The sequence below is a fragment of the Cicer arietinum genome, chromosome 3 (genome assembly GCF_000331145.2).
Source record: "Cicer arietinum cultivar CDC Frontier isolate Library 1 chromosome 3, Cicar.CDCFrontier_v2.0, whole genome shotgun sequence".
NCBI lineage: Eukaryota > Viridiplantae > Streptophyta > Magnoliopsida > Fabales > Fabaceae > Cicer > Cicer arietinum.
The window spans coordinates 54,914,732-54,928,337 of record NC_021162.2 but is presented as its reverse complement, the minus strand read 5'-3'; the positions used below and the strand labels follow the sequence as shown (position 1 = coordinate 54,928,337).

The 13,606-nt window shown below is 31.4% G+C and overlaps 1 protein-coding gene across 1 annotated transcript in view; it reads right to left on the bottom strand.

Moving 5' to 3' along the window:
- Window positions 1-10,340: 10,340 nt before the first annotated feature.
- The window catches only part of LOC140919822 (uncharacterized), a 15,075-nt gene continuing 11,809 nt past the window's right edge, over window positions 10,341-13,606 (bottom strand). Inside the window, exons 9-11 of the mRNA XM_073366477.1 lie at window positions 11,140-11,968; window positions 10,887-11,097; window positions 10,341-10,727 (exon numbers count right to left, since the gene is read on the bottom strand). Coding sequence (XP_073222578.1) covers window positions 10,341-10,727; window positions 10,887-11,097; window positions 11,140-11,968 — 1,427 coding nt within the window. The remainder of the gene's footprint in view (window positions 10,728-10,886; window positions 11,098-11,139; window positions 11,969-13,606) is intronic.

The window sequence follows — 13,606 nt, the reverse complement described above, 5'->3', positions numbered from 1 at the left end:
AAGAAACTTCAAGAATGGATTGCAAAAAATTACATGCAACAAAATTTGTGAATATTTAAGACATAGTAAAACAAAGTTTGTGGATGGTTAAGACATAGAAAATTTCGAGTGAATAATGAAATAGTTAGAAGTTATTCATTTTCAAATATCTAATATTATTCTTTTTTTTTTTCGATTATGATTTATGATTTTTTAATTATAAAAAGAAAAAAAAAACTATGAGAATAATAGTTATATATCATCTTAAACAATAATGGACAATAGAAAAATAATATTATTGAAATAACTGTGAACTGATAATGTGTTACACAAATAGGCGTGGTTTGATTTCTTTTCATAATGTTGTTATCATTGCTTGAATTAAAACTGAGAATGTGCAAGAATGTGGTTGAAAAACATAAGATATATCTTTATAATGTGTGTATGTAATCGAACTTGCATTGTGATGCTTTGAAGATATTAGATGAGTTGTTATTTTCTGTATGAGTTATTGAAATGAAAGTTTTGACGAATATTTAAAGTTTTAAATAGATGAATCATTGAGTGATAAATAAAAATTGAGATTGCATAACGTATGGAATAATTGCACTTGGATGGACAATTAAAAATATTTGTGTTACATATTGGAGAAATAAAATAAAATGGAAGTAGAAATAGTGTGCTTTAGAAGGTGCCACATCAATTTTTTTTTTTGAGTTAACAAATATTAGATGATGTGACACAACTGAAAACATTTTATCGCAAATAGAATTTGGGGTTTTGATATAATATTATAGTAGAAATAGATTTCAATTTTTTTTTTTGAATAAACCACAATATAAAAGAAATCATGTCTATAGAGTTGGAATCGGAATATGCATTCGTGACAATACTAATAATTTTGTCCTAGTTAAAACTCAATGGTTTTCTCCTATGTGTTTAGTTATGGTAGGTGAAATTTATGAATTTCTTCTACTTTTCAATGAGTTCAAGAGCTTCTAATAGAATCAGTTGACTTCGAGTTGGACTCCAAATGTGTAGTTAATAAAAGTTCCATTAAGTTCAAGAGGTTGTTTTGAAGTTTGGTGCTATTATATTTGATCGTTGTTAATTTTTTCTATTTTATCTTTAAAAACTCAAGTGTAAATTTTTTTCAAAGGCAGGTCAATGAGATAGCTCATGCTCCACGAAGAGAAGCCACCTAAACATCCAAGTGGATTTTAGTCTCGTAGTTATAGTTACTCCAAAGAATTACATTTTGAGGTAATACAACAGAAAAATACTAAGGTGCAAAATGTCCTAAATAAGGTGGTTTCTACAAATATCACAAGAAAAATTTCAAATAAAATTGTATGAAAAATTAAATTATGAATGTGAATTACAAATTAATAACTAAGCATACGTAAAGCTATGCTATACATAATAAGATCTTTTTTTATATATATATAAAAGTCAAGTTTGAATTTTGTTTCTTACAAAAAGTTGCTTACAGTATATAATTTATAATAAATATACGTTGAGCTGCATTTTGTGTGGGTAAATACAATATAATATTTATTTAGATGAATTGTTAATATAACTGTGGAAATAAATATATTTTAAAATAATTTTTCAAAATTTTAAATGGTTAATGTGTCAATTTAGTCTCCAATAATTGTTTCTAAAGACTAATGTTATTGAATCTTTTCAAAATCAAAATCAATATGGAAGAGTGAGCGGATGAGACATTATGGAAGATAATTATGTTATGGAAGAAGTTAATGGATGCAATAATTGAAATGTGATGTTATGAAACTATATGGTCATATGACGATGAATTCAATACTAAAATATTAAATTGTAGTAAAGTGAAAGAAAAAAAAAAGAGGTACTACATGCTTAAAAAACAAAAGGGAGGTAGAAATATAGATAAGAGAAGGTAGAATTTTGAGGTTGACACCTTGGAAACATGATTGATATAGAACAAAGAAAATTACATGGCACATACATAGATGATGTGTCAGCGCAAAAAAGTTAAGAGCTTATTTAACATATTATAATAGATAATAGATTCACTACCCTCCCCTCCATCTACCATCAACCAAACGCATCCTTAGTGAAAAACAATGAAATGAACCTTAATAAATAGTTCACTAGAACCAAATCGAACCGTTAAAGTGCACCCCAAACCGAATTGAATTGTCTCTTCCATCAGGTGCATTGTGCTTCAAAGCTCTGCACCAAACTGTTATTACCAAATTATAGAGGCCTAAATACAACCATATAAAATTAGCGGAAGATGAGGGGCTTCTTCCACTTGTAAATACTTTTACAGACCATATCTCATGAGCCTCTTAAAAATACTTTGTCGCCAGACTCTATTGCTAGGATTAAGATCTATAAGAGACCTAAACACAACATCACTACCTAAAACCTTAAGACATGAATATATGAAAGTATCTTATATATTGTTTATCTAGCTCTTTTTTAGTTGATATTTAGACTAGCCAGTCGCAGTTAAATTCCATAATGAAAAGGTGTTTTCCATAACATTCATGAGAAAATCAACAAGAGACCCCTTGCAACAAAGTATGCTTAGTTCTGCCTAAGGTTAGTATCTTATATATTGTTTATCTAGCTCTTTTTTAGTTGATATTTAGACTAGCCAGTCGCAGTTAAATTCCATAATGAAAAGGTGTTTTCCATAACATTCATGAGAAAATCAACAAGAGACCCCTTGCAACAAAGTATGCTTAGTTCTGCCTAAGGTTAGTGTTAATATTGTTGGGGAGTCCGAGAGCTCGCGAGAGCAACAACAAGTCAAATGCTTTAAGATCCACAAAAAACTTCAACACCACATATTTGTACTGTCGTTATTACCAATAGAGCACACCTCTTGACTACACTGCCAAGAAGACTTTCAATACAAGGATTAAAGACCAGGATGCACTCTCACTCCCCCACCAAGCCAAACTATGGGTTTGATACCACTTGTTGGAGAGTCTGAAGGCTCGCGGGAGCAACATCAGATCAAATGCTCCAAGATCCACAAGAGACTTTGACACTACATCTTCACCCAAAACCTTAATACATTACATATATGGGTCACCTCTCTTATATATTCAACATTTAGCTAATTCATAATCGATGTGAGGCTTAGCCATTCACACTTGAACCCAACAAATATATGATATGGTCGCTACTTTGGTCTTAAAAAATCACAAATTTATTTTATTTGATGTAAACTAGTAATCAAATGAAAAAATCATGGTCCTCCTATATGCTCAGACAAATATGGCCTTCTCCACAACAAATAGTGATGCTATACACCTTTCAAATTAACTTCAAGAATAACACGATCAATGGTCCTAAAGTATATAACATCTGCAGAAAGTATAAGATTTATTAATATAAAAATATACAAGAATACAAGATAACATTTATACATAGGAAAGCCAAACATACATTGGTATCTATTCTTGATCGAATGAAGTGTTTCCAAGAAGCTATATGCAGGGGGATGCAGTCCTTGTGGCTCTGCATCTGGTGGTATCTATTCTTTGTTAAAAAGAAACATAAAGTTTAATAATATGCCTAAATTTTCCTTTAAAGAAAAGAAGCCAAAATTGAATGTGACATAATGCAAGCTGTAACATAAATGGCCCTGCATGTTTGTTATTGTGAATTTGAATTCAAAACCATCTTTTTAGGATAGAATGTAATGAATTCTGCACGGATGAGATTAATAAAGCAGATTCTCATGTGACAGGTTGCCATGCTTGTGCACATCATGTGTAAGGACAAGTTAAGTAAAAAGTGGTCAAGATAAAATTTAGAAAAGGTAGGTATCTTTACAATGATTAGAGCTAGAGTACCAAATCATGTCTTATGGAATGTATTTGCAAAACATTATAAATTCATGTAATCTTGATGCTCTCAAACCAACCTAATACAATCATTCTTTCCTAAGATTTGATTATGCTCTTTCTTCTATTCTCCTTTTGTAAAACCTACTTGCAATTAGCACCTGAGTTAATTGGACGAGGATATGATAATCTGCATCCTGAGGTTTAGAACAATACTTACGAAATTGTACCTAGTCCTCAAGATGCAGATTACCTTTTCCTTATTACCAATACGAAATAGTTTGATCAATTTGATAACTTCTTGTGCTTGCAGAATTGTAGAATAAGAATATTGGATGAGAATGAGGTAATCTGCATCCAGAGGTTTAGTGCAAATACTAGCTTAAGTGTATCTAGTCCTTGGAATGCAAATTTTCCATTCTTTATCACCAATGCAAAGCATGACAATTTTCATTAGGTAAGGACTTGGTAATATGCATCCTAAAATTTGGAGCAATATTTTAGTTGTCTCTAGTACTTGGGATGAAGATTACCTTTTCCTTGCTACCAATGCAAAACAATTTGATCAATTTGATAACTTCCTATAGTTATAGATTTGTCAAATGAAAATATTGGATGAGGATCAGGTTTAGAGCAATAATTTTATTGTATTTAGTCCTTGAGCTTTAGATTATCTATCACCAATGCAAAACATGATAATAACTAATTGTACTTTTACAATTATATCTAATCATTGAGATGCAGATTATCTATTTTTTATCAACAATGCAAAACAAGATAGTTTTCACTGGTACACTACTCTTTGAGCATTGATAGGGTAACATGCATCTTGAGCTTTAGAGCTACGTAATAATTTATTGTATATAGTCCTTAAGATGAAGATTATTTATTCTCTATACATTAATCATAATTCTAATGGTAATAACAATAATAGTTCTAGTGGTAATAACAATGTAACTACTTTTACTAACAATGGACAAGAATTCTACAAAGCTAACGTGTATGCCTTTGTCTAAACAAATGTTGACCAATTATTCATGTTCATTCTATTTGATTGCCACTTGAGCTATTACTTTTAGAGCCTAGTATCTGCCTAAAAGTAAAACAATTAGCAGAAACAATCTAAGTAACTCACACAATAGACATAATATACATAAATGACTCCTTTCTATAATATATTAATGCAAAAAGATCAGATATGTTTTTCGTTCCTTATATTTGCTAATCAACTTTTCTTAATCTTTTTGTTTTTTACAGTTAACTTTTATTTCTTTTTACTAAAGATAACACATTCATTTGAATTTTTTGGTGGTTAAAAGTTTTTGCCTTTTTGCACATATTAAAAAATTTACCTAAGTCGTGTATAAAATTATACTAATAGAACACTTTATTATTGATTATTTTATAAATTCTTATTATTCAATATTAAAGAGTATGAATACTTTACTATAGATAATCATGTAAAAACAAATCATCTTAATTATATTTAAACGTATGGTTGGTAAATAAGGTTTAATTTTGTTTGAGTTTCACTTTTATTCTTTTCTAAAATATTACTAATCATTTACAATATTATATTTTAGATTTTTATTTTAGAAAATTACCGATTCATTTAAATACATTAAATGATATTTTGGTATTTGATTTTTCAGTTTTGAAAGATAAAAACTCTTGATAATCCATAATTTAATTGAGAAATATATAAAGTTTCACCAAAAATGATTGCAGATGTAGTCTTAATTCTCGTTCTCTATATACTAAAATTTTGAGTTCTCAAAAATAGATTTTCAATATAAAAAGTTAATTCAAAAAACAGATTACGTTTCATAAATTGAATTTTCAATAATTTTTTAAATCTTTTTATAACTGATATAAATTTGTGTGTTCCTTGTAAATCTTCCTTAATACGCTCTTTCTATAATATATCATATACTATTATATTGTACATTAATAGAAAATGAGACAAATGTACAATTTTGTAAATATATGTTCTATTGGCAATCAACTTAAAGAGACGGTAAAAAATAAAAAATTAATATATCTCATCTTCCTCTATGTTTAAGTCGATTAATTGGATAAAAGACTATAAAATAAGGGGGTGACAATTTCATAAATATTTGAAACTTGTTTAATGCGGTTATATTAATAACCGATTTAAGCAAACATACAAAAATTTAAAAAATAATTATGTATATTTAGCGTTTTTATCTTCCTTTACCCAAACATCTTACTATGAACCTCCACTTTCTATTCTCTAACCTCGATATCGTGAACATTTACAAGGGCTCTGACTTCCTAGCTTTCTTCTAACATTGACTTCACAATCAGACGTCGTTTTATTGTCACCACTTCATTAAGATAGGTTTGATACTCAAGTTCTTGCTCATTGAACATTAAACTTTATTTATGTAGAGATATCATTGTGAGTAATTTTCTACCATTACAATTGTTGATAATTTATTATGTAAGTCATATAATAATAGTTGTTCACACCTTACATTGCTAAAATGATATATATATATATATATATAAATAAAAAGACAATATTTGATAACCTAAGGATAATAAAAACACCATAGTGTTACATTTGGTAGCTACACGAAGTGATAGAGAATGACACATATTTGGAGCTGCCTTGCAAATGATGTGGCATATAAAATGGTTTCAGGTATTTTTTTTATATATATATATATATAAGCATAAGTTCATTTCTAAAGAATAACATATTTTATTTTTTACGTTATGGAGTGCAAGACAATAACTTTCATAGCTACAACAAAAAACGAAATGAAAATGAGAACACGGGTAGTGTCATTTTTACGCCATTCATCGGTTTGAAAAAATGCCACAAAGGGGTCTTCATGTAATAGAGGTTCATTTTGAGTTTATTGTTGATTGCATTAAATTATCCCTCAAATTATTTGAGAGAGCTATATATTATGTAAAAAAAAAAAAAGACATGCCAAACTTATTTGTTTAAAGTGTCTCTTTATCATTTTGTTTTTATTTTTTATTTGGAAGACTATAGATGAATTTAATATTTGTATTTTTTTCCCCGCTAAATTTTACATTTTATTAATGAAGTATATGTTACAATATGTCTTTTCATCTTATGCTTTATAATTTTCAAAAAGATAATAATATGCTTTATAAGATTTTGTTTAAGTCTTTTGGATAGATGCAAGAGATTTTGTTGGAGTTATTAACAAGTTAAATTACATATTTTACATCTTCCATTTTGTATAATTTGTATGGACAGATTTAGAGAAAATTGAATATAACACATCTTTAATTGTTTATTGTAGTTTTCATTGGCAATTACTTATTATTAATCCTAATGAGCTTAATATAGTCTCTATACCTTCATTGAGAAGGAAGTTAGGTAAAAAAATATGTCACATTGTTGATTTGTAAGTATTTAATTTATTTATATTGTTTATAAGTATTGTAATATATTTTATAACACAATTTTAATAACTATTTTTATTTTGTAGAACTATCGAAGGTTATTATAGGTTGCTAGGTTTGAGAATTAAATCAGAGATAACATGAAGTTTTCCTATAGTAAGTTGTTTACAAATGAATAACTTTATTTATAATATTATAACAATTTTATGTATTTAACATTTTTTTGTGATTTCAATTTTAGAGTAAGAGACAAACTTCAAATTATAAGCGTGACTACTATGTCATGTTACATATGTTGAACATTGTATTGTTGATTCATGAATGCAAATACGTAAATTTTTTGCAAGTTGTTATTGATTGTGTTTTTTTATATTCGTATGATAAAAAATTATAAATTGTTATTGATTGTGTTTTTTTAATGTTCGTATGATGAAAATTTAGGATTTAACTGATATTGATTGTGTTTTTTTGTTAAGATACTTGATGACTCGAGATCATTTTAATCGGATAAAATTAAAGAAGTCCAAGTACGTTTTGTGGATTTTATTTTGGAATTAATCGAATAAAATGATAGTGTTTGAATATTGCTACATTATGATTTTGTAATTTTATTAATGGACATCTAAATTATTTTTGGTCTTGTCAAGAGTAATGAGAGACATCTTATTTGTACTATATATTTTATATGAACTTCTAATATTATATATTTTGGTTATTAGATGATTATATAAAATTGTGATTACAAGTGCAAAATTCTAATTTAAAATTTAATACGAAATATTGTATGTTTGTACAGAGTAGGAGCAGGAGCAGGAGCAGGAGCATAAAAATAAAATAAGAAATTTTAAAATAAGAAATTTTTTTTTAAAGAATTATTTTAACTATATCAATTAAGTCAGTTGATCAAAAGAACTGACTTAAAATGATGATTGATTGAACTGAATTTATGATATTTAAGTCGGTTAAGCTGAACCGACTTAACAGGACGAAACTTTATTAAGTCGGTTCATAAATCGACTTAAGAAACAACATGTTTATTAAGTCGTTTATTGTTAACTCGGACACGAAACTGACTTAAAATGTACATTTCAGATGTAGTCTTAATTCTCGTTCTTGAAGTAGCTAAATATCACTAGAAGGGGGGTTGAATAGGGATTTTGCTGTTTAAAAATAATTTTCAAAAGATTTTAAAACTATCCTCTCGCTGAGGATGGTAAGTCCTAGGATGAATTTTTTCAACCCTTTAGTTTTAACTTGAGTGAAAGAGTAAGAGAAGAATGTGAGAGAGACACACACAATTTTATACTGGTTCACCCAAAGATGGCTATGTCCAGTCCTCACACCCTTGTGAGATTTCACTAACTTTCAAACTGATCAACCTCACGCTGAGGATGATTACAAACTATGTATTCTTTAGCTTCACCAAGCTTACAATCAATTTTCAAATATTTCCAAGTGTCACTCACAAGGAAATTACAAAGTAGTATGAGAGTGATTGATACTTAATACTTTCTCAAAGGATATACAAAGATATAGTGTAAGATCAAAGAAAGTATGAAGTGAGGATGTGAATTGCTCTTGATAGCTTTAAGATGCTTGATCTTTTTGTGCAATTGTGTTGTATGTTTTATGATGAAGAGCTTGCTGCATTTTATAGAGGTCCAAGCTCTTTGATGACCGTTGGAACTCATTTTCAAAGGATCCAAGGTTTTTCATCATAATTATAGAACTGCCATTCAGCTTGTTAGGCCAGGCAGAACCCATCCTCGCGCATGCACAACTTTGATCTTGACATGTCCTTGTCTTTTCTCTTTTATCAGAGTGCAAAGCTATTTCTTTGACCATGTGAGCTGCATCCTTTTCAAAAACTTTAAGGACTAGGTTGATTTCAACTTTTGAGGTGATGTTGACAAGAGAGAGAAAGTCATCCTATTACATAGGACTGTCATACTCAGTCCGAGGATCAAATCTGACAGCAACATGTGATTGTCTAATCTTGGCTTGTTTCTTGTTGCCTTTCTTTAACTTGACTTCTTTATGAGTTAATTCGTGCAAGCCCAATAAATGATATGATTTTAGCCTTTGCTCATGCTTGATGGGTTGCTTTCAACTTTGATGAACCATCATCAGCCTATTCTGTCATCCTCTTAGACTTAGATCTAGTTGTTCTTGTCCTTTTCCTTTTGGCCTTCTAACTTATTTATTTCAAATACTTTTACTTATTCATTCTTTGACTTTGTTGTGCAGTTCTTTAATGAATAAAAGCATTTGTTCTGGTGAGGTCACAAATTGGGCAGATCTGGAGATTTTTCAATTTGCAGGCCATCCTCATGTGGTTCATCTTTATCATTTGCCATCCTCACGTGGTTTTCCATCCTCAGACCTGAATCATATTTTCCTTCTTTTTGCCTCTATGATTAATAACATATTATCTTATATGAATACACTCAAGAGCACATGTTAGTCATTAACCACAATCATAATCTCGTAAGTAATTTTGTTATCATTAAAATCATTTGAGAGATTTTGTCTCAACAATCTCCCCCTTTTTGATGATGACAAAATTCTTTAGATTATGATTTTAAATAAGACAAAGATAAAATGTTTATGCTCCCCCACAATCATATGTGTAATAATTTTTAAAACTAAAAATCATTACTCCCCTTAAATGTATGCCAAAGTGTTGAAATAACATGATTTTAACCATACATAAAACATCATGATAATAAGGTAATAATTTAAAGATTTGTTCAACATAGCATAAACATGGGTTCATAGGCAACACAACATAAGCAACACAATAATTCAAACAGTTTTAACAACATTAACACAAAACAACTGGATAATCAAAAAGCATAATCATTGTCCCCCTAAATTTGGCTAACATGAATATAACCATACATAAAACATCACGATAATAAGATAATAATTTAAAGAATTGATCAACACAGTATAAACATGGGTAACATGGGTTCATAGGCAACACAACATAAGCAACACAATAATTCAAACAGTTTTAACAACATTAACACAAAACAACTGGATAATCAAAAAGCATAATCATTGTCCCCCTAAATTTGGCAGCAGCAAAAAGAAACAACAACAGAATTAGTCTGATGAGGATGGTTCATCTGATGATGAAGGAGATGGAACATCAGAGGATGGATGGGCTGGTAGCTCAGGAGGATGATCTCCAGGAGCAATAATAGGGACAAAGTGTTTGGTAACCCATTCAAGAATGAGACCAAATTGAACCAAAGAGTTCTGAAAGTGAGTGAAGCGCTGGAGGATTTTCTTCTGGTCTTTCCTAATTAATTTGAGAAGTTTCATCTGCTTCTGATTCTTGTTGTTCGCAATCCTTATGCTAGGAACCGAGCCCTTAGGCTGATCATTTACACTGGAACTCTTATTCTGAGAGCTCCCAGCCTTGTCCTTTGAATGGTTATGAGTCGTGGCAGTAAAAAAGGAGTCAAGGGAACTGAACACACTTGTGACCTCAGGGAGAGGTTGGGCATGTTTTTCAAAGTTTGCAGTAGGAGGAATTTGTTACGAAAAATCTGGTGGTGGGAGCACATCTTAATCCACAAGTTGGATTTTGAAAGATTTGAAGATTTTTGTCAAAATCATCCCATAGGGAGCAGATCGTCCCATTACAACAGCATTCAGCATGAAGGTAAAAATAACATGACCCAAATGAAGAGGAGTACCAGTAATCACGTGATGAATAATCATGAGGTCAAGCTCTGTGACTTTCTCAAAACTGCCAGCCCGGGGCGTGATGGAGTGGACACAAATATTGTGAAGGATACGACACAAGGGGACGAGGTTGGGGGCTACCAACAGTTTTGGAGGTTTGATGAGTGTGCTTGGGAGCACAGAGGTCCTAGTAATGACACATTATGAATACCATGTCTCAGATAAGCAGTGAGCTCCTTCATCACGTATATCAAGTATTTGACATAGTGTGGTGGGATTAATTTCCATATGAACCCCTTTTAGCACCATACTGAAAATGGGCGTGCCTTTTGATCCTTTTGAAGCAGCGTAGAAAGCCCTTACTAGACGAGGGTACTGTGGTTCATTGATTTTGAAAAAAGAGGTCCAGACGAGCTGTTCAAACATTTCTTCAACATTGAACCCTCCAAGTTTGATATCAGCAAGATCAATGATTTTACCATTGACCACTGACTTATTTTGCCATTTTGAGGTGTAGACAGTCTCTAATCCAGTCGAATCAAACAGTGAAGTGATTTCAGAATTTTTTATGGATGGTGATGGGGGTTTTGGTGAAGAAGGTTTGACATTTTTAGGAGTTGGAATTTTGGAGTTTGATTTTGTAAGAGGAGGTTGTTGTGCTGGTTCAACAGGGAGAGTGGTCTCTGAATCATCAGAATTGATGACATGGATCGTATTGTCCTGAGGAGGTGCCTTGTTGGATGAAACGACTCTAGACATGATTCTGGAAGAGCGCTTGGAGGGAGCTGAGGAGGATGAGTTTTTGGAGATTTTTGGAGTAATAGAAGGAGAAGAGCTTTTGGATGGTTGAGATGAAGAGATGGTGTTCATGGAAGTTGCTTCAGATTGAGTTTCCTCATGATAATCTGACTCAGTGCTTGAGTAGACATCTTGGTTCTCTTCTGGTTCTTGATATGAGATTTTGCATTTTGCATTAACTTTGGTTCGAGCCATTGAAAGGAAATGGTGTGGGAAGTAACTGCTGGGTGAAGAAAGGTTTTCTGAACAAATGGTTAATGAGTGAGAACGATAGAGGATGGGAAACGTATAGATGAGGATGAGAGATGAACAGGGAGAACGTGTGAGGAAACATGTGAGAAAACGTGAGAAGACAGAAAAATTTAATGCGTCGTTTGCCTAGGAAGCTAGTGAGATGATGGATTAGATAGGCTGAGTCACGTGGCCGTAAATGTATTCAATGCACGGCGTGAAACACGGAGGCATGCGCCACGCGTGCTGCCCAATGAGAGAAAAGGCGTGCAAGTCAGGGGACGTTTCACCAAGCAGGACATTCCGTCCTCTGGTGGTTTTGCTATCCTCACAGGTTTAACTAAAATTGTATATATTTATTTAAAAAAGAACAACAGATATTTTTTGGATAATTATTTAATAAAAATTATAATAAGATAATGAAGGAACATAACCAAGATAAATCAATTAATTTTAGACAAATTAAGAATTGAAAATTCCGCCAAGATCTTTTTGAACCTATCCTCTTGGAGAGGTTTGGTAAAAATATCTGCTAATTGATTTTCAGTGTCAATAAAAATCAGTTCTAAATCCCCTTTTTGCACATGATCTCTTATAAAATGATGTTTAATTTCAATGTGCTTAGATCTAGAATGTTGAATGGGGTTTTTAGAAAGATTTATTGCACTTGTATTATCACAGAGGATGAGAATTTTTGCGTACCTTAGCGAGTAGTCCTCAAGCTGATTTTTTATCCAAAGTAGATGTGAGCAACATTGAGCGGCTGAGACATACTCTGCTTCAGTAGTTGAAAGAGCAATGGTACTTTGTTTTTTGTATGACCAACTTATTAGAGATTTACCCAGAAATTGGCAAGCACCACTTGTGCTTTTTCTTTCAACTTTGTCTCCCGCATAGTCGGTATCACAATAAACTATGAGGTCAAGATTGGAACATTTCTTGTACCAAATTCCCAAATTGATAGTGCCAACAAGGTATCTAAGAATCCTTTTTACTGCAGTGAGATGAGATTCTTTAGGAGAGGATTGAAATCTTGCACAAAGACCGACTGCAAAGACTATGTCCGGTCTGCTGGCTGTTAGATACAACAATGATCCTATCATTCCTCTGTATTCCGTTTCAGATATTGGAGTTCCTTCATCATCTTTGTGGAGTATGGAGAATGGGTGCATAGGAGTTCCCATACTCTTGGCTGAACTCATGTTATATTTTTTGAGCAAATCCTTGGTGTATTTTTCTTGTGATATAAAAATACCATCCTCTTGATGACTCTTCATCATATGCATATTTTCCCACTGTTTTAGTCTTATTTATCCTCAATCATCAGTTAAATTAAGGATTTATTTGATACATTTTGTTGATTTTTATTCTTTGAGTTAATAAAATGTTTTTTGTTTTTATTTCGTTGATTAAGTAGGAATTTGTCGTAATTTTACATTGCGTTTTGTTTTAGCGCAGTGCTGAATTTTGGTGAAAAATCAACATGACATATGTGGAGTATTTCAGCCATATCTGGAGTTCTAGATGTCCAATTAGTGTCATTCCAAGTGCTAATGAAAGATACGATCCATATCTACAACTTTCATGAAGACACCGGGACCAAAGTCAGAAGCAAAACATGAGAAAAATGCAAAATACATCAGACAGCA